This window comes from Coturnix japonica, chromosome 1 (genome assembly GCF_054131305.1).
Source record: "Coturnix japonica strain WE chromosome 1, WE-NBRP24, whole genome shotgun sequence".
In the NCBI taxonomy this organism is placed as follows: Eukaryota; Metazoa; Chordata; class Aves; order Galliformes; family Phasianidae; genus Coturnix; species Coturnix japonica.
In genome coordinates, this window is record NC_140663.1 from 45,593,112 (window position 1) to 45,615,683 (window position 22,572).

Below are 22,572 nucleotides of genomic sequence, written 5' to 3' on the forward strand. Positions count from 1 at the left end.
GGGGAATGCCGCTTTGGAATGGGACATTCACTGTGTCACTTGAAAGGAGACTGAAACATTGGGGAATCGGGTGCCTAATCCATTCTCATTCATGTGACACAGAGGCACTGCCTGGCTGGCAGCATGCAAACTTCTTGAGAGGCAAGGTCCCATTAGGATTCCTGTCAAGAAGGAGCTAGGGAGATCATTAACCAGAAAAAGACGTAGAAAAATGTTGTGAGAAGTAGATACCTGACAGAGATGGAGAAGTCACCGTGAGAGTTCTGACTGGCTCGGACAATGAAAGAACCAACTCCTTTGCTCATGAGAATGCTCTCAGCTTCGTGTCGGGATATCTTCTCATCAAACCAGCTGTCAAGTGGGAAAAGTCATGGAAATGTGAATGAAGGTATGAATGAAGATAAGGAACAGAAAAGTTGAGGGTGAGAAGAATATGAATAAACAGTATGGTGCAAAGACAAAACAAAGGAATCCGAGGATCCCACAGACAGGCTAAGGCATGAGGTCTTGATGGATGCGGACCATTGGCTTTGAGCAGTATAAACATTTATGTGCAAAGAGGCCAAAGTAAGCTTTGGCCTGCTAAGCAACACTCAGCCAAAAGTTTAATTAAAGGCACAGTAGATGTTACTCAAAGAGGTTTTAAATTACAAAGGTACATATATACATACATACTTGCACACCTACACACACAATTCTCAGACATACATCAAATTGCTCTTGGTGAACTGATTGAAAATTACTGGACTGTGATGGATATATTGTGAGGAACAAACAGATTTTTAACAGAAGTAAGGCACGAAAGTTTCAGTGATAATAAATTGGCTTCTGCAAGAGTTATGACACCACAAAATCTCAGAACCACAGAATTCATAACTACACTCATGTCAGTCTAGCCAGTAGTATAAGGTACTGGACAAGTATTGAGAAAAGTCACCATAAAATAGTAAAACAGTACTGTGTCAATAGGAATTTTTAAGTAGAGAGAAAAATCACTGTGTATACTTCTATATGTCTGCAGGTAATAACATCCATCATCTGCACTCTTCTGATTTTGTGTAACGCTTCATTAGCTGTTTTGCATTAAAATCAAGGCCTGATAGTTTTGCAAGCTCTATAACTTCATCCTTTGAGTATCGTTGTTCTTGTCACCACCATCGCAGTTTACCTATTTATCATTAAGATATTTAAAGAGGACTATTTTAGGATCATAGGATAGAATCACGGAGTCATGAAGGTTGGAAAAGACCTCTAGGATCACCCAGTCCAACTGTCAGCCCATCCGCAGCATGCCCACTAACCACATCCCTCAGTGCCACATCCACACACTTCTTAGAGGGGCTTCAGGGAGGATTTCTGCCAATTGAAAGGAAAAAGGCAATAAAGCTGCAGTCTGTTGGCATTTTTATGGCACAGGGCCGGACAGCACGCTTAGCAAGCATTTCAACACCTCTCAGTCCTTTCTGAAAGTGCCATCTTCCCAGTAGGGAGAGAGACGTGAGGTACGCCTGCCCTCTGACAGATCTTTGTTTGGGTGCGCAGACACAAAGCCTGGAGCGGGATGTGTGTTTGCGTCTGCATGTGTGTGGGAGCGGAGTGGCACGTCTGGTCTATCATCTCTGTCAATCCTCGAGCAACACCAGCTGTCACACTTGGTGCGGCGTTGCACTGACCTCTAGTGTATCGAGAGGAGCTCGCACACGTCGCAGGGGGAGGGAATGCGGATGGCAGGGTGGGGAAACAAAAGAGAATGCGGTGAAAGAGTTGGGAGGAGGGAATTACGTTTTTATAGTTCATTTACAGAGTGTTCTTGCTCTTCCTTTTGTGCTCAGCCTCTGTTGCTAAGACTTCACATAGTGACTATTCTCCTTCTGTCCAAGGAGAGCTTCATGCAGCTCCTGCCACATCCCAGTGGCCTACCTACAAGCAGCAGTAACAAAGGAGTCACTCGAGAGCGATAAAAAGAACTATTCGGTTCTGAAAGAACGGAGGATGCGCCAGGGTAGGGAGAAGGTGTGCTGGCAGAACTGATCGTGGCTTCATGCCAGCCTCAAACTGTGATGGGCTGTCAGCTGGATGAGATGATCTTAATGGTCTTTTCCAACCTTAATGCTTCTATGACTGCGAGTTATAACCAGTGCTTCCTCTGTCATGCCTGCCTATCTGCACTTGCACACACACACACATACTTGGCTGTCCTTTGGAAACGTACAATGCTGGTGCATGCATTTTCCATGACACTTACGGAGGAACATGAAAATCAATGAAATTCTTAGGAACATAGCCCTCTTGGCTGCGGAGTTCAGCTTTGTACCACTCTTCCTGGGAGCTCAAAACCTGCAATAGAGAGACAGATTGAATGAACACATCTCCTGAGAAAGGCAAAGCTCACTAAGAGACTGACTGTAAACCAGAATTTGTTGTAAAAAATGAAAGAGAATTCCTCATATGCTTTACTTCTTAGTCACCTTAAGGCAGAATTAGTGGCTGATGGCCGCTTCAGTGCAAACAAAACAGTGAAGAAGGCCAAGTGGAATTAGACTGATTGCTTGTTAACTTTATCCCTTCATCTGAATGCCTCTCCAGGTGGCAGGGGATGCAGTCTGCATATCATCTCTGATGTTAGTGAGATGAGGGAAACCAGCTTGGAAGGACTTAATGGGGGTTTAAGGAATTATCTGTGCTGCTTTTAATAGTACTGGATCATCTCAGATTCACAGGGGGAAAAAGAATAAATCTGTGAAAACTCTGACATGTATGTATATGGAGGGATATATAGCTGTACCTGTGTGCGTGTGTGCTATGGCTGCAGAGAAGTCATCCTATGCTCTCAACATGCCATTTTGCAAGAGAGTATTCAGTAGAGTCATTTGAATTGAAAGGAACCCTTAAAGACCATCTGGTCCAACTCCCCTGCAATGAACAGGAACACCTACAGCGCCTGGTTCAGCTTGACCTTGAATATCACCAAGGGTGGGGCATCCACCAACTCTCTGGACTATTTAGTGGGCTATTTAGTAGGCTATTTATTTAGTGGGCTATTCACTGGGCTAAATGTTTAGTGTTAGTTTAGCAAAAAGTATTGTAAAGCAACTCTTACAATTCCAATTTTTAGGGCAGCAGGAATCCAGCCTGCAGCATGCATGGAGTAGCTTCAAGAGCATTCACATTAATGCTGACCAAAAAGGTCCATAGCGAGTGCACTGCTGACCACAGACTGCCCAAATTCACTGCTCCCTTGCGGATGGTCTCTGGTGCAGACCTCAGCTGGCAGGAAGAGGACAGGGATACAGCAAGTTTGTGGTTTCCCTGCAAACATTGCGGTCTTTGGTGTTCTGTCTGACATTCCAATTCATGGGACAGAATTCCTTTTTATAAAGTAGAATGTGTTTCTGTTCTTTCTGGTTTTGGAGGGGAGCCTGAGAGGATGTGTCCCGACAGTTTTAAAGGAGAAAGCAAGTGGAAAAGACCTCATTTGAAATCTATTGTTTAACAATAATAATACTTGTTCTATAAGCCAGTCCCATGTTTCTGGGAGCCTAACATATTCTAACTGCTATGTGCTGGCAACAGGATGCTACTGTCTCTGGGGCTGATTCTCCGTTGCCTTGCCTGCCACATAGGTTTCTTCCGTGCATTTGAATAAAGAAAGGTTGAGAATAGAAAGCCATGGAGATCTCTTCTTGTCCAGTTACTGCTTCCCCCACCCCTGGGTGCAGGATTAAGGTTCTTTTTTTGCTGCTGTGGCCAACCAAAGGGAATGACAACCACACACCATGCCCTGCTCAAGTCCTGTTGGCAGCAGTGTCTCTAGAATGACATACCTGCTGGTCCTTAGTGCACGACTGTCAGGCTTCTGTATGTCATCCTCTCAAAGAAGGATGTGGGATGTGTGTGTGAGAGAGAGAGGGTAGATTTCCTCCTGTCACTGGTGGTTGAGGGCCTCGTGTTTCCTGTTTTCTAGTCTCTGCATTGATACAGTTCATTTTATCTCCCTTGTAAATCAGAGCAGACAGCCAGCAGGTTGAGCAGGCAGCAGAAGGGGGCTTAGGATGGGGCATGAGCATATGTGTGCGTTTGCCAGATGGAGAGACGCTGCTCAGGTTATTTTACTGCTATGTCTTGGGCAGTGTGAATTTGTTCACCTCAAGGACCTTAATAGTAAGTGGCTGTCTGACTTTTGATAGTGAAGTCTCAGTGACTGCTAATATTAATACTGATGTGTTTGACCCTTTTTCATCAGCAGTTTCTGATGTAATTTGAAAGGAAGCTTTCTAATTTCTTTCTAGTTTCTAATGATTGTACAGGAAGGGAAACTGAGTAACAAAAGGAGAAGTGACCTGGCCAACACCGTCACCATAGCCAGGGCTTTAATGAAACCACAATCTCCTGAGGGAGCAGATATCAGGTTATGATCAGGGGATGGTAGGGGTGTAGGGACTACTCTGAAATTAAGGAAGAATTAGGAATGAGAGTGTTCATCAATCCTTCACATAGTGCTGGGGGGGGAAAAGTCTCTGATCTTAATGAATTCTGGATGCCATTAGCTTTGTTTAAGTTTCAAGGATTAGAAGGGCAATAAAATAAGAATTGGTGCCGATGGAAGTGGCAGGGCTGAGACATAATATCTGGTCATTAAATAGAACAGCTGGGACTGTACAGGGAGGTAGTGAAGGTTTCTTGGTAGAACAAGATTTTATATCTCATTGTTTTGCAATATCCCTTTGGCTAGTGGAGGAGTTAAGACCTTAGAGAAGAGTTTTTTGCTCAGCCGTTTTCAACCAAAGCAGAACAGCTATGTTGTGTGTTGAAGAGAGGATACATAGTTAGGTTGGAGTAGAGTGCGGCTTCACCGATGGCACTTCAGTGGGGTTAACGAACTGTTCTACTGTAACACACACACATCAACATTCAAGAGACTCTCATACACCCTGTATTTCTTATGATAACTTCTGCCAGTTTGCCATTCTTCCACTGCTCAGATCCTGCAGGAGCGTGTATAACGTTACTAGCTGAGGACCTCTTAAACTTTCCCATTAGGTGTGTAACAGACTGTTTCATGGACATTTCCTCTTCCATTTGCAATTGCCTAAAACCCCTGCGGCAACTAACAGTAATTACTTAGTGTGAAAAGTTAGATATAAGTTCTACAGTGCATGTTAACCATCGTTTTAACACTTTAAGAGTTGGAAATGAGGAATACAGCAAACTCTCTAGCTCATATTCATCCTGCTTACCTTTACACACAGTCATCCTAAACACAGACACTCTAGATTGCCTGCATAGTTGACAAAAACAGACAGGATCTTCAAAAACTGTTCTACCATAGAAATTGATTTCTTTCACTGCAAAGATTATTATACTTCCCCGCTAATTACTAGAGGACTATAGGACAACTACATGCATAGATAGGGATCTAAAGTCAAGTAGAGTGGACCCAGCGGAGCCTACTTGTTGACCTATGGGAATCTATTGTCCTGCATTTCTATCCCAGTTTATAGACATTAACATTCATCTGCTTTGTCAAGGCAGAAAGCCTTGGCAGAATATCAGCATTGATCTTTAGTGATTCTTAGAGCTGTGCTTACCTTCAGGATATCCCCAGCCTGGAAACTCAGCTCATCCTCTCCAGAAGCAGTGAAATCAAACTTGGCGATGGCTTCCATGCTGCGTGTTGGTGACAGAGCACAGCTGAAAGGAATGTATGCAGGTCAGTATCTATAAGCTGCTGAGACTGCTGAGTCTAGCTTTCAGAAAGCTTACAAGCAGTGCTGTGATTTGCACATAAATGAGCGTGCACCTACCATTAGTAGACATTAATTACTAGATACTGAAGGACACTAGCAAGCAGAAGAGATAGCATGGTAGCAGGAAAGAAACCTTCTTCTGTGTAGACCAAGGACCACTCTGACACAGTTCCCAGTTAAGCAAATGATTTTGTCATGCAATAGAATAACGTATTTGCCCTCTGCAATCACTTACTCTTTATCTCAAGAGGGAGGCAAATCGTGGACAAAAAGAAGAGCTTGCAATAAATATATATATTTTTCTTGGACAGGGGCCACAATTCTGAAGGTTGAAAGAGACTTTCCTCTGTGATTACTTTGCATGGGTAACCACAACTTATAGCTAGGAAAAACTGTTTGCAGAAAGACCGTAGTCCCTGCTTTGAAGCTGATGGAGTGTGAAACTGTAGCACTGACAAATTTAAGGCACGCAGTTACCCTTCCTCTGCATTCATAACCAGGGAGCCTGAAACATACCAGACAGCCTGCAAACCAAAGCCTGCTTTTCATCAGCAGAGCACATGTGGCACGGGAAGTCACAACATGAGCTTCGCTTCTTCACCACTTCCTGCACATGCAACTCAGATGTACCCCAGCAGGACCACTTCTATGATCAAGGGAGTTACTCATTTCCCATGGCTGGCTTGTGCTCCCTACAGCCCAGCAGCGAGGCTGCCAATGACAAGACAAAGAGTGAGGCAGTGCCACATTAAGGAAAGGCACTGCTGTGAGATGTTCCATCAGCCCCAGCTTGTGAAGACTATCAGGCAGTTCGAGTACAGAAGTAACTTCAGTGGTTACTAAACTAGGTTCATCTGGAAACTATCATCCTGAAGCCAAGGGCTTCACCTAGCTCCACTTCCCACAAAATCACCCAGACTGTAAGGCTGGAGAAGTGCCAACTTGCCTGATCCAAAATATTCTTAACCAGAAAGCCCCAAAAAAGAAACAGTACCAACAACTCAAGTTAGGGAACTATTTCTTGTGTGTCCTGTTACAATTGAGATGAGGTCCCCCAAAAACAATGTGCTGAGCGAGCTCCAAAATTCTGTCACTTTTAAATTAGTGGGCTACTGTAATGCCTGCTGTAAGCTTCCCTTTGACACACAATCCAGGGATTTAACTGCCTGTGTACCAGTAATCCAGGCACCACTGTGTAACTGACTCAAACTTCTTAATAAGATCTAGGGGAAAATACATAGAGAGATTGGAAGGGTAAAAATTGCAGATAGAGCCATTTTGAGATGGCACCAACAGTAAGTAGTTCAAGGATCCAAAAGGGAAAACAACAATCTGGAAAGACATACAGTTTCAGAGGAAAAACAGCAACAGGAGATTTGGTCAGGATAGTCAGTCCAACTGGGAACCAGCCACAAGGCTCTGAGGCACTGAATTGTCAGTGCCACCACTGCTGACTGAGCTGCTGGCAGGAGGTAATGGAACAACACCAAGGCTTGGTCCTAGGGAGCCACAGGGACCAGCTCTTTACCTGAGCAATGTCTGCCTTGCCAGCAAAAACCCTTTTCTACGTCTCATTTCTAACTACAAGGAAGATCTTCTCTTGCTTTCTCTTGGATTCTATGCACGCTCTCTTGGATTCTGTGCACACTCTCGTTTCATGCTGCTTCTTCTGGGTGAATTGGTATTCATAGGACTGAGGTGAGCTATGCAGTACCAGGGCAGATTGATCAGCAGTCCACAGGCAGCTCTGCCTATTGAGCATCAGCCTGTCCTACAGCAGCAGGACTTGTGTGCTGGGACTTGCGGGTAGCGTGACACATAGCCATTGTGACCTGCCACATGCCTGCTGTTCCAACCAGAGCCCTGAGGTTTTGTCCAATACATCCATACCAACCTGTAACAGTCTATGTTTTACCAATGCACCTCATTCTCAAGCAACTTCCACACCTTTTCACCCCATTTTCTCTCCATCCACTTACTGATGCTCTTTAATTCTTACTCATTTGCTCTATGTGTATCAGAGCTGCAAGTATAGCTTAAGCTTGCTGTCTAATTGCCCCTTTTTTATTCCAGGTGCAACTCTATGGATGCAATTCAGACCTGATCTGAAGACTGTCCTCTGTTCTTGCACTGACATTCTTTGCACTCCTGTTTGTAACTTCCCACAGCCATTCTTGCTGATAGAGTGTAAGGGTTTTAAATAGGGGAGGAATTAGCCATTGGGACAACTAGATAAACAATAATACTCTTTCACGGTAGAGAACCAAAGAAAAAAGACCAAGGATAATTACTTTAGTAAGGGATTTATTTCAGTATTTCTTCATATGGTGGTGGGGATCAGAGCCGACAGTGCAAATGAATCCTGGAACTCCTAATGCAGAGCATTAATCTCATCTCGAGGAAAAAACACCCAACAACAAAACACAAAACAAAGCACAACAAACAAACAAACAAACAACAGAAATCAAAGAGAACAAACAAAAAACCTCCAAGCCCCAAACCAGTTCAAAACAATAAATACAAATCCTGTCTTTGATTTTTGCTCCTCAGTCACAGGATAGGCAGCAGGGCTTCTCTCTGCAGGGAGCAGGAAGGGATGGGGAGCCTTTCATTTCTCAGTCTCCCAGGTGCTAAAGATGCCACTGGAGCCGTGACCCTCTCGAGAGAAGTGTTTGTGAAACGGTTAAAATCTCCTCTCTCACCTCATTTTCAATTTCAGCAATCACAACCATGGGGAGAGACCAGGAGACAGATACCTCTTCAAACAATCTAACACATGGATTAAATGTGCTTTTCATTGCCAGCGGCTGGATTTAGAAGCGACTCAAATACCATGCACAGTGTTGGCTGTGTTGATAAATCAGCAATGCTGTGGCCTTAAGCTCTTCCCCCACAAACTACTAAAGAAGCACTAACCCATAATCCTGTCTTTGAATGGCAGCCTACCACTTTTCATCACCTGAACTTCAAACCACCTCTATTTTCTGATCCCAGTCCTCCCTCCATCTGTAACTCGAGGATGTGCAGGTCAGTGCTGGGCCCTCATGAAAAATCTCCTCCAGGGGCCCTTTCTTTTGCTCTCTGAATGTGTGTGACTTTGAGCACTACCCCATGACACACCAAGATGAGAGTTTTTTAGGTAATCATCAGAACTTCCATTTCTCAAGCACCTTTTATCCCAAAGGACAGCACTGCAGTTTGCAGGCAGTCAGATTCTGCTTTTAACTGCCTGGTGCAACTCCTTTAAGCTTTCAAGTAACCAAGGACAATTTTAGACTGTGCATAATGTTCTGAGAGAGAAAAAAAATCACCTTTGTGCAGGGTTTAGCATGAAGCCTCTGCAACTTTTAAAGGAGGATTTGTCAGTTCTGAGTATAGGCTGATGAGTACTTCCATTTTGTGCCGGTTCTCTGCATGGAGGTGAATTTTCTCTGCAGTTCCCCACTGCAACGAGGCAGATCCAATGGGCACAGGGCTACTGCTGTTCCGTGGGACTGATGCTGCAGGAGGTTCATCAAGAGTGAAGAGAAAAGCAGCCCAGCTCTGAGAGCATGAGGTAGGTATTTCAGTTTGGCAGAGTGCCATTCCCTGAGCAAGAACATCAGCCTCTCTGTTGATGAAAAGAGCTGAGGCCTAAATCATGTCAGCAAGCAGCGTAATCTGACAACAGCATCCCAAAGAGTTTCCCCTACACCAAATTGGATTAAAATTCAGTAATAACAATGCCAGGGAAGGTCACCTCCTATGAAGTTTATCACTCTGGGATGGCTCAGGTTCACCCCTACTCAATCTCACATATTAACATCACAGAAGAAAGCACGGTTTCCTACAAAGTGGCTGCTTAAAGCAGCCCTATGAACAGAATGTTGATCTCCCTGCCTGCAGCACAAATACCTCCAGCAGGCAGCTCCATCCAGCAAGGCTTCGTGCTGACAGACACAGTGCGAGCTGCTGCGTCTTTGTTCCGCTCCGCAAGAGCAACCTATCGGACTGATGAGCAACCAGGGACAGGATTCAACCCTGAACATCTGTACAGAAACTCCTGATGACATTTCAGCAGAAACAATGGCGGAGGGACCCGTTATCTAGAAGAGCTGTGATAGATAAAGGCTTTGTTGTCACCAGCTAAGCCACATACAAGTGGCATGGGAATATTTCGTTCCAAAAACACAAGCCTCTTGCTACTGAGTTAATGGCACAGCTCCGCTGACTGTCAGTGATAAGAGAGTAAAATTTATAAGGGAGAACAAGCTACTAAAGTGCTCAGCGCTGTATGTTTCAGTCTTAGCTGTGCTGCCATCCAAAGGAATGCAGGGCTCTGGGCTGAGCCCTTGCACAATGCTCTGACAAAATAAACCTACAAAGAATAGGATCCAGAGAAGGAAAACATTTATAGAGCTCTATGACCAACAGCAGTCAGTAAGAAGTAGCCAGGTGAGGACGGCTCTTGGTCACCCCGGGAAGTCTGGGGCCTCGTACTGCTCCAAGCACACAGAGCAGATCAGGGCAGCACCCTGAGACGCCATGCACAGGCAGCGCTGAAGAGTGCCACAACTCTGAACAGTGTTGTGAGAGCACAACATCATGAATCTCTGCTGGTGCTGAGGACCAGAGGCTGCTTTCCCCAGCCCAGTCTACCCCACCTCCTCCCACAGCTCCCAGCTGGTTGGATGTGGCCAAGATGCAGGGATTTGTCTCTCACAAGCACTGCTCTGGTGTGGAAGCCACCCGACAAGATGACATAGGGATCCCATGCTCTTCCCCTGCCCTGCAGTGCTTTACTTCTCCCTTCAAGATCCCACCTCCCTCCCTAGAGCTTTTCCCACTTAGCTTGGTCCCCCATCTCTCAGAGAAACACTTGCCCCATACCTTTTTTCAGTAGCTCTCCTCTCCTGTGGCACTTTTCTAGAAAGCAGGAGGTGTGTTGCTGTCTAGGGGAAAGGAAGGAAAGGAGAGCTCAGCCCATGCAGGCTCCTCCCTGCAGTGACAGTGCCACGGTGGTAATGGGTCCACGTGTGTGGATGAGGGTGGTCAGGAATTGGCATGGAGGACGGAGGACGGATGCTGAAACAGTGTCCATCACAGGACAGAGTGGGACACAGACCATTTTCAATCTCTAAAGTTGAAGATACTCAGTATGACACGTGCTTTTAATGGTGCTGTCAGTTTGCTGCCACTGCCTCAGCCCATCCTTGTTTAACAGCCAAATAACAGAGGGTACGATCCCTCAAAAAATGTGAGTTCTACCCAACTATAGAAAACAGAAAAGAGCACAGATCTGCAAGTTAAATGAGAAACCATCATAGGTTCGTTGAAAAGCATATCTTGAGGAACAAGGAGCTGAAGACATAAAAACACGTAATAAAATTATTTTCAAAGACAACAGAAGCAGGAAGCCTGCCAGAGCGTCTGTAAGGCTGACAGATGATTGAGATGTAAAAAGGGTGCTCAAAGAAGATAAGGATGAGGCATAAAAGCTGAGTGAATCCTCAGCATCCGTGGGTCTTCCAAAGGGATGTAAGCTGTTTCCCACATTGGGGTTTTCTTTGTGGAGAAAAGCCAGGGAAACTAGAAGTGGTTTTAGAACAAATCAGTATAAGAACGGGAGTAAATCCAGGGATTCGGTATTTTAGAAATCTTGACTGAAAATTAAACGGAGCGTGAAATAGTAAAGGTTGAACAATTGAGCTGTGACATACAATGTAGGATTTAACTCAGTCTCCATATTAGGGCAAAAAGCAGCAAACATGATGCCAACCATTTTAAAAGTGCTTTGAGGGGATGCAAAGAGCAGCAGGTCTAACTTCTGTATGCCTGAAATTAATATGCAGAAACCATAATGAAGAAAAAGATTACCGTGAAGAGAGAAATGACATAGAGGTTGCACCTTGTAGCTTTTGCAGAAGGCAGTCCCACTGCACAAATCTGATGCAGTTCTGTGAAGGAAATGATGAGCATGTGGGTGCAGGTGATCATTTGAGGTAACATACATTCATTTCTAAACTCTTTTTGATGAAGTCTCTTACTGAAGTGTCTTTAAAAGCCTCCCTCCAAAGATCTCCAAGAAGAGGAAAGTTCCTACTGAGGATTAACAGCTGAATAAAAATTAGGGAATGAATTAACAGTTCAACATATTCATAAATGCTATGGAAGAAAAACGAAGTGACAAAGCTTACTGACAAGAAAAAAAAGAAAATCATGGTAATACAAATTAAACCCGATCATAAAGACTTGCAGATGGCTTTGAAAATACTGCTAAAATGGAAGATAATTCTCAACACTCGTGACTGCAAAGTAATGGATGTGGGAATAAACTGCCTTCACTGCACGAACACATTGATAAACTTAAGATTAGCAACTAATACTCAGGAAAGATACCTTTGAGTTCCTGTAGATAACTCTATCAAAGCGTCAGCTCAGTGGAAGTCAGACAGGTGGGCTGGATACAGTCCTGTTGGGTTTAATCTGTACTTATTTCCATGCTCAGTGAATGGTCTGACAGATTTCATTACACTGCACATTATAATGACCTATTTCCTCTGTTTTTACCATGATGTGATCTAATGGGCCCCCCAGCAAGAGAGCTGCTGTGAGCTGTCACTCATGCCTGCTGCCTGGCACTGTCAGTGTACACTGCCTGCCTTCCTGCAAGGTGTCCAGAATGGTTACGTAAAAATACTGAACATATTTAATGTCAATCCCTACAAGACATGGCTACCTCTACCAGAAATGGAAGACTGAATGGCTGCAGTCCCTCAGCAATGAGAAAGGATAGGGAATGAGACAGAAAAGAGCCCTACACTTTCTTTTACGTCTATAAGTTCTTCTCCTGTCACTGTTACAGCAGCATGTTAACCTCTTCACCACACAGCACAGATGTGTCAAAAACTGCTAAGAAGCACCCAGACAAAATGAACAGTAACAAATGCCATAGAAAAGGTTGTAGACTCCATGTTTCCATGTTTTAGCCAAGCTCTCTTAGGCAACTGAATAAAGTCCAGTCCAAGCACACAGATTATTTATTCTACAACCGCTTGCTGCAGACTGCTTACATCATCTTCATGAACATCCACCAGCAGAGAGATGGGACAGCTGAACCGTGATGAAGATACAGTGTGGGAAAGTCTGGGTAGACTAGAGAAGGAGGACGCTCAGGGGAGACCTTATCACTCTCTACAGCAACCTGAAAGGAGGTTATGGAGGTTAAGGTGGGGATCAGCCTCTGCCCCCAGATAACACTGATAGGGTGAGAGGGAATGGCCTCAAGTTGCACCCCGGGAGATTTCAGGTTAGATATGAAGAAGAATTTCTTCTCAGTAAGAGCAGTGCTGCAGTGGCACGGGCTGCCTAGGGAGGTGGTGCAGTCACCATCCCTGTAGGTGTTCCAGAGCCGTGTGGATGCGGCACTGAGGGACGTGGTCAGTGGGCATGGTGGGGATGGGCTGGCGGTTGGACCAAATGATCTTAGAAGTCTTTTCCAGCCTTACTGATACTGTGATTTGAAAAAGTTTCCAGTAACTTCACACCTGGCTTTATGCTTAAGCAAATGACTCAAAATTATCGTGTCTGCAAACATGCCTGAAAGCTGCCCATGAATAAACTCTTACAAAAATTTTAGCCATTTCATTCTGAGCTGGAGATTTTGAGGAAAAAAAGAAACCTTTTTCCAAGGCATTTTATTTGCTTTAATTTCTATCTGGAAAGCATGAGGTTTGCCAGAAAAAAAAAAAAAATGCAGTTGGAAAATAAAAGGAGGAGAAAGAACAAAAAGGGAAATTATTCCAATAAAAAGGCATGAATCAAACATTTTGCCCACTCCAAATTGTTTGTGTTGATAACAGAAGAAAGATGAAGTGACTGTGTTTTGTTTGTCCTCAAAGTACAGTACTTCTCTGTGTTCCTAATTAGTTTTCCTCTAGAAAGTATCATTGCCAGCCAGGGAAACTGAACTTGGGCTGTGGAAACAAGGGAAATTTCTCTTGCTATATTTTGTTTTAAGTAATAACTCAACATCTGTGGATTCGGGAGCATCAGGGCTGTAAATCCACATAAAGCTGAACGTTATGAATGGAAGCTGTCTGTTCTTACCCGATCTCCCATCTATTCTTGTCCCACACTCAGATGTGCTCTTCACTCAGCAATCCATCCTCTCTCACTACTTTGCTTTCTGCAAACAGCTGCTCCGGCTGTCCGCAGTGACAGGTCATTAGCGGGCAGTTATTTTTTCCAGGACTGAGTGCACAGGAGTGGCAGTGCTATAAAAGCTTTTCTGCAGAGCTCCACAAACTGATCTGGGCAGCGCTCTGTCCCAGTTTGCTTCCTCTCCTGTTAATAAAGATTTTCTTGAAATCTTGTTGCTCAAACCACAGCAGTCTGATTTGTTTGCATCACAGGAATTTCAGGCAGCTCACTCTGTTCTACGTACTCTGAGAGAGTGTATAGCCCTTACTGCCTGGTACCGTTAACATAGCACCACGTACCACAGAGAGATGTGGCTTTAATCCTGAACAGCAGAGCTGTTTGGGTAGTTGATACAAGCAAGCCTTCCCGTCATCCTGTTAATTCATTCCAAAAGATACCTCCTACCATTCTGGCTGATGAGTAGCTCTGTACTTCTGAGGGTTTTTTTTTGGTTGGGAATATATTGCTATGATCCTCTACTTTTATGTTCCAAACGAGCACTGTCAAACTTGATGAGATTAAATATTTTCTTCAAAATCCCTCCAAATGCTTTAATTTTATCTTCTGCTTTCCCCAACCCGTACCTCCCAATTACTGAATTCCTTGAGTCTCACCAGTAGCTTTTTGTATAGAACCAGATAGGTTCTCCACCTTCGGTATTTGTGGAGTGATTACACTGAACCATGCTCATGACATCTCAGATCATCATCCTGACAGCAATTACAACATCTCAAGCACTGAACCTTCACAGAAGTGACTGGATTAGCAGAGGAGAAGGCAGCAGATTACGAAAGAGAAATTGAAGTTCTGACCTCTTTTCTTTACTGCCAAACAACCCTCCTGGATTTCCATAGATTTCTTTTAACTGCTTGCTGTGCGAGGGTTGAGACAGAGACAACTGCACTACATCTGCTATGCTGACATCTGCTTTGAGGACACAGCATGCCCACTGTGCTGTGTAGTGTTCTGCCTTAGAGGTTTTCAACCTGGAGGCCATGATCGATCTTGTAACAGAATTATAAAGGTTGGAAAAGACCACCAAGATCATTTAGTCCAGCCAGTGACTCATGGCCACCTTAGTAAGTTTTTGTAAGTTTCTATATATCAGGCCAATGAAGATACCAAGGAAGCCTCTGTTCACCTCATGTCAGTTTGCACCTTCATTGGGAAATATGGATGAATCTGCAAACCCAAAGAAGTTTGGAGACCACAGGAAAAGATGAGCAGAAATATATTCTTTGTAACAGCATGTTTCCCAAGACTGCCCTACGCTGATCTTAGCTAAGAGCTATAGAAGACCAGCAATCCAGGGCCAGAACCCATGCACCAGGCAGCCTGAGCTCTGCTCTGGAGCTCTTCCCTGGTAGGACTTGTTCTCTGATCATGCTCAGCAACAGGAGATCTAAGAAAGCTTTCTCTTTCTTACTGCTCTCTTGGGAGCCGACACCACTTCTTTCAGCTTCATCTTGATTCAAGCAGTTGGTTTCCATCATCATCTTCAAACTGTACCAAATTACACCGGCAGCAAATTTGGCACATCCGAATGTATAATGCATGGAACTGGTTCTTTTTATGTGTTCAAATTCAAAAAACTGTCAAGTGAAGACAGAGAGAAGCACTGCTATCGATAGAAGGAGCCTCTTCCCAGACTACAACTTATCATCTTGCTTTCTGAACAGTAACAATTAGCAAAGCCCTACAGGCTACTGCAGCCATTCCCTGCGCTTCCCTGAAATAGAAATCTGATAAAACTAGGGGAGCCAGACACCTAGGCCTTTATGACGACAGTTAATTTTGTCATCACATTAGAATTCCAGCTATAGGTAAGCTAAGCAGAGGCTGCATGTGTATCAAGCAAAATCAGCATGAGCTGCGTGAGCTGCTGATTTGCTTCTTTGCTGCATGCAAGCAGAATGAGGAAGAAAGAAAGGAGAGAAAAAGACAGAAAGAAATAACTCTTCTTTGGTGATTTGAACCCAGCACTGGAGTGCTCCACAAAACATTCCTTCCCAGGATTTTAATTCTCCCTTTGACGAGCACCTAGCGACTCAGTGGGATTTGCTAAGCCTCCATTTGAAGCTAGAGAACAGTACATTTACTATTTATTTCTCCCCCCCCTCCCTGTGCTTCACCCCTTAATCATGATAAATATACCTAAACATGCTTGATTAAGCCTGACAGACAATGTGCCCCTAATCTGAACTGATCAGGGCTCTGGAGCTGCCAAAGTGAACCTGCTGTCTCTCTATCAGACAGAGTGATAAGGGGTCGGTAATGCAGCTCCATTAACTGCTTCCCACAGAATGAATTCTCTCTGCCTGCTCCTAAAGAGCAGACACTTGAGGAATGCCACCTGATGGGAAACTGCTTCGAACGGTCTCTCTTGGTACAATTGTTGAACAGCTCCTTCTCAAGCCTTCCAGACAAACACCTAAAGTATGAAAAATGTAGTCACTTCCTCCTCTGCTATTTTTTTTTTTTTTTCAACCCCCCTCATACCTTATCTAGCTAACTGCCTCTCAATTTTTCTCATCTTTTCTGGGTAAGCGTTGGTACTGGTTGATACGCATTTTACTGCAAAAGGGTGGTTATCAGAATGACAATCACGCTCCTGCTGTGTGCATATGCATGTGAGGGATCTGCTTTTGGGTACAGGTAGAGCTTACATTTTGTGGAGAATTTAAGACTACCATGTATCAATAAATCAGTAGTTTTATGTGGTGTGTTTACTGTCTTTACACTAACATTGGAGGTGCACTGCAGGATGATGTAGAATTGTTAAGGTTGGAAAAGATCTCTAAGATCAGCTAGTCCAGCCATCAGCCCATCCCCACCATGCCCACTGACCACATCCCTTAGTGCCACATACATACAGATCTGGAACATCTCCAGGGACGATGACTGCACCACCTCCCTGGGCAGCCTGTGCCACTGCAGCACCACTCCTTCTGAAAAGAAAATTTTCTTAATATCCTGAACCTCCCCTGGTGCAACTTGAGGCCATTCCCTCTATTGCTGTTACCTGGGAGCAGAGGCTGACCCCCACCTCACCATGGCCTCCTTTCAGGTTGCTGTAGAGAGTGATGAGGTCTTCCCTGAGCATCCTCTTCCCAAACTGACCAACCCCAGTTCCCTCAGCCGCTCCCCATCACACTTATGCTCCAGACTCCTCACAGCTCCACTACCCTTCTATGGACATGCTCCAGGGCCACCATGTCTTTCTGGTAGTGAGGGGTCCCAACTGAACAGAGCACTTGATGTTCAGCCTCAACTACATCCAGTCACCTCTCTGCTTCTGCTGGATGCACTATTGCTGATATAAGCCAGGATGCCTTTGGCCCTCCTGGCCACCTGGGCACGCTGCTGGCATGTGTTTAGCTGACTGTCAACTGACACCCCCCAGAATTAATGCATACAGATCACAACATGTGCAAGCAAACACACTTCTGAATTTGTTCTGCAGGCCACATGTGTATGGACATCTGCTTTTGTGTATTCCACTTTGATCTTTACCTTCCATGAAATTCTATTCTTATTAAAAGGATGTAATGGAGAGGGATCAAGAAGGCATCAGACCATGCTTGGGCTCTGTGAAGTTCTGAGGCTACTCATCAGAAAACTGGCCTTTGGGGTAATTACAAGTACTGTCAAAGCTGCTCTGATTTGCACCAGCTGTGAGCAGCTCCAGGGAACCATCCTGCGAGAAGCTACAAGTTGGCTACAGGCTGCTTCATCTCAGAAGAAGCTCTCACTGTCTCATAGTCTCATAGTCTCGTGCGGGTTGGAAGAGACCTCAGAGATCATCGAGTCCAACCCCCAGGATTCGAGCCTCTGTGTAGCAGAGCGGCACTTCTACCACTTGCGCCACAGGGGGGATTCGAACCGAGGGTCTCCGGTGTTGCAACACGGCATTCCTACCACTGCGCCACCGGGGCACACACTGTCCTACTGTTGATGGTGTCAGAGGTCTGCAAAGCACCACATGCCAACAGTCAGATTGCTCAAATAGATCATACAAGAGACCAGGATGAGGAGTGATGCTGCATTTCAGACACGTTTTCCATCAGGAAGGACTTTCCAAAAGATGTTCCCAGAGCAAAAGAATAAGAACAAAATCAAGAATCTGCCACTATGAGTGCAGATTAAAACCAACCAGCCCCCACGGATAGTAAAACCACCTACACGTCAACTCAGATATTCAGAGGTGCTTTCCTTGCATTTGAGTATCTAACTATGGGTAAAGAATACTTAAGATTAATTAGCTCCAGCACTGACAGTCAGAGGGAGATTTCCAAAATACATGGCAGCATTCAATCATAGCTCTGTAAGTCTGAGCTCTTGTACTTCAGATAAGAGCTCATCTCTCTAATACTCTTGCATACGAGTGCACACTGATGTGTATATCCTTTTGGATCAAACATTTCACAACATAAAATGGAAATGCAGAAAACAAGTCTGTAAATGCCAAGATAGGATTCAGTTCACCCTATGTCTTCGAATCATTTCCGCAACAAACAACAAACTCTGCTCTACTCAGAAGTGATGAAGGACACAACAGAAGGCCATCAGGTCTTTCTTCTTGAGCACAGTGCAACATAGAGATTTCCTTGCATAGAGACATTAATCCAATCTGGTAAAAACAGTTCTTACTCTAATATTAGGTGTGATATCCCATTTCAGTGGGATATGAGAACAAAACAGTATGAAAATCTGCTAGCAATAGCATTGGGTAAATAGAATCACATTTCCAATCAGCTGCTGCATGTTTCTCTGCTCATGCCAGCTGATGGAATTTTGTGTAAAATGGGATGGAAGAAGAGTGAGAGAACGAGGCTGTGTGTGTGTGTGTGTTTTTTTTAAGAGTCCTCCTGGCAGCATGGACAATTGTGCAGAATTTGCAACACTACTGCTAAAATTACACTGTATGCTAATGGTGTTTGGCACAAAAGCAGAATGGAAGTTAAATCAGTATGAAAAAGTAGCATCCCTTTGTCCCTTTAGCCATAGGTCTATGTTTGTACAAAAAGGAACATGTCTGTGCAAGTTGTTTTCTATATAAAATTTCACCTTTTTTTATATACATGCTTCTCTTCTCGTGCTTAAACAAAACAAATAATGGAATATGTTATTGGGTTGAACATGCATTTGTCTATGATAATCTATAAAACCAACACTGGAAATCTGATCATTGGGTTCCAAGAGCCCTCTTATCTTTCAGTCCATAGCCACATTTGTTCTGAAAAAAAGAGCTGATAAACTTTCTATTAAAAGTTTCACATTTAAGTAAGGATGAAGAAATTGAAATGCTGTGAGAGGTATCAGCCACGTGGTACAATTAATACTCCCATGGTATGTTCATTGCATAATGTCACTACTGCATATTTACATCCTGAGTCTCAATGCTGCATTAGCTGTGTTTTTTCCACTTAATGGATCTTCACGGCTCAACTTCCATTTAAAGACAGCACCTCTTTTACAAGGCCTAAGTGCTACAAAACAGCCTGTCTATAAATTAAAGTCAGCCCATGTGCATCTTCGCCTGGGAATGCTTTTGAAAGGGTTTTAAAAGCAATCAATTACAATAATTTGTACATTTAAAGATGCAACTCCAACAGTCAATCCAATTTTTCTTCTGATTATAAGGCAAATGCGAATGTCAGCTTGTTACTACTCCTGGGGTTTATCTCTGCACAGAAATCGTATCATTTTAAGGAGAAGTGCAGAACATATTTCATGCTTGTCTATGCATTTTTTTTTTTTTTTGTTCACTTGGATTATGATACCTTTGAAATTAAAGTGCAGCAGAGGTTTCTGAATGATTTAATGCATCAGACATTTTTACTCTCAAGTAGAAGAAACTTGTTTGTTAATCCAAATATGAGTTCTACCAGATTCAAATAGGTTCTCATCATCCTATGTTCCATGTTCCTATAGGTAGATCAGGACTGACATTCTACATTTCCCGCTCCTACAGCAATGAGGCCAGTGGGGATTCACTGCACGGCCCCTGCACACTCCGTGAAACAGTTACTACCCTACTCCTCCAGTGAACAAGTGATTGCTGCTGCTCTGTGGTGGGGAGCCATGCAGCTGCCAGACTGCTCAGTAGATCGCATGTGGTGAATGGGGAACACTGCGCAAAGGGTGTGAATGAGTCATCCGACATTTGAGGTTGACTGAAGTCATTCTGCTACATTTACTTCTAATCTTGATGTGCTATCCACATTTGCATTTTGAGCAGAATGGGAAGAAAGATTTAAATTACTTGCTACAGCACACAGCAGACTGCATGTGTTCAAGAATGTATTGAGGTGCTCGAGAAAAGGGTGGAAGGTGTTCCAGAGCTACATGGATGTGGCACTGAAGGATGTGGTCAGTGGGCATAGCGGGAATAGGCTGGCAGTTGGACCAGGTGATATTAGAGGTCTTCTCCAACCTTAATGGTTCTGTGCGTGTGAGCAAATGGGCTTACATGCATGTTGGAGTGAAGACAGCAGGCTGTGAGCTGCCTTTCCTACACTTGGACGCGAGCAGGCACTCTGCACACAAGCCTGAACACATCCAAGCAGAAGTCTGTTTGAGCATTTGTGTCTCCAGGGATCTGATTATAAATGAAAGATGTTTATTTGCAGTACGCCTGAATGGAGGAGCAGAGGTCCCACAAGCATATTTCAGGTGATGTGTGTGTTGTGTTTTCCTGAACAAATACAGATCCGAGCAACTCTGAATCCACTGGTCCACATACACTTGGAAGGCAGGCACGTGTTGCATGAGCATGTCGGTGACAAGGAGCAGCCATGCATAGGTATCAGCTCAAGCTGGAATTTAGGCATTTCTCAAACATTAGCAGTAGCATTCAAATCATTTAAAGATTTTCATGGAAGGAAAGACTATATAGCAACTTTGTAAAGCACAATCAGGCCTCACTGATTAATATAATAATTATAATTATATAATATAATAATTATATTAATATTAATATAAGCACTCCTTGTTATCATTCCAGATAGAAGTTTCAGCATCTTACTGCTTACAACTCCCACTGTGTATTTAGCAACCTCAGTTCAATCTCTTGGGTTTGAAATTCTGGACAAATATTTTCTTAGCTCCAATTTAAGAAGAAGTAGAAAGTGATCATTATGAAGATCCTAACAAAATACTGCACAGAAGATATTTTCTGAAGGTGATGGAGGTGAGTATAAAAGATTCTTCATGAGGCTACTCAACGGGCAACTCTCAAGGAGACTGAAGATAGAGAACCTGGCTGTGGATTTAGAAGCAGGCCTATACAGTAGCTAATGATGGAAAAGGTAAAAGGTGGGGCAAGGAGAGCACTCTCACCTCAAGCCAATAAACAGTGAGGTTTGGTTTTGCATAGAGATGACAATGTGATTGCAACTAAAGCAAGACTTGCAGCATGTCACATGGGTAAAGGGCATTTTACCAAAACCTGCATTATTATTATTATCATTATTTTTAAAGTCCAAGTTATGTTAACCTTTAAATTATTAAGACTTTATAACTACTAAATACACTGCAGGCCACCCCTCCCCTGCATGTCTATTCTGTACGTTATTGATACTGCACTCAATTAACCTTGGTAAGCGACTGTAGGCCGGACACTGGCTCTCAGACTCAGTCATTCTTGCTCAAAGCCACAGTTTGCATACAAACCACTGACTGGCAGTGCTTAAATCTCTAAGTGAAATTGCTTTAATGGAAGCAAATTGTACATACATGACATTTGTATTCATATTTGTATTCATATTAAGTCTCACATTTCTGAAAACCTAAACGCTGGGCATAGCCTATGCAGTTTCTGTCCTATTAAATAAAGTGCATGCAATTCTGATTCAAAAAGTTTACGAAAATGTATTTTCTTATTTCTTTAGGTAACAACTGAAGACGTACGACTGCAGTTCCAACCTACATACTATGCTCATATTGGCTTTTGTAGAGAAGAGAAAACCCAATTCTATTAGCAAGTCCAGCCCAAAGAACACTTATTGAGGTACATATAGGTCCAAAAGCCATTGGGAGTGGCGATGAATTGAAGGGAGGCTCCACACAAAGGAACTCACAGGTAATCAGGACAGAAGCACAGCATGATCCATAGCAGCTACAAACCGGTTCTCACACTTCTGAGACCTACCTCTGGTTGCACCAGCACACTTAAATGAGAGAGCACAACTGTTTTACCTTGTCCTTGCTCTTCAGCTGAGAAACAGTTGTGTGCACATTTTAAGAAGCCAGCTTTTCAACATTTTGCTATGGTTTATGAGGGAGAGGACAACATCTTAATTCTTCAATAATACAATAAAACACCATGCACAGTTGTTCCTACAATTATCCTCCTGAATACACTGCGCTGATGGCAGCTTTGTCATGAGAATTACCTCACTGAAAGGATATTAGGGAATTGATGTGATATTGCCAGTCTTTTGCATTGTTCCTTGTGTTTCTATGTTACATCTCTTTTCCCTATCTACTGGATTGTCTTCCCTGTCCGTAATGCAAACTGCTTGGAGCAAAAAGCTTTCACAAATGGTATTCTACTATATGGGGCAAGTCAACAAAAACCAGTGGGTTAGAAATATTCAACAGTATTTGTCTTGACCAATATTTAGCATGAACACACTGTACA

The 22,572-nt window shown here is 43.6% G+C and overlaps 1 protein-coding gene across 2 annotated transcripts in view; it reads right to left on the bottom strand.

Moving 5' to 3' along the window:
• The window catches only part of GRAP2 (GRB2 related adaptor protein 2), a 38,106-nt gene that overhangs the window by 6,484 nt on the left and 9,050 nt on the right, over positions 1-22,572 (bottom strand). The window contains exons 1-4 of one of the 2 annotated variants that reach the window (XM_015860473.3): positions 10,617-10,696; positions 5,589-5,691; positions 2,246-2,337; positions 232-351 (exon numbers count right to left, since the gene is read on the bottom strand). In XM_015860473.3, coding sequence (XP_015715959.1) covers positions 232-351; positions 2,246-2,337; positions 5,589-5,666 — 290 coding nt within the window. In that variant the 5' untranslated portion in view covers positions 5,667-5,691; positions 10,617-10,696. Of the gene's footprint in view, positions 1-231; positions 352-2,245; positions 2,338-5,588; positions 5,692-10,616; positions 10,697-22,572 lie in introns of those variants that run through there. The other variant, XM_032444708.2, reaches the window with a different exon arrangement.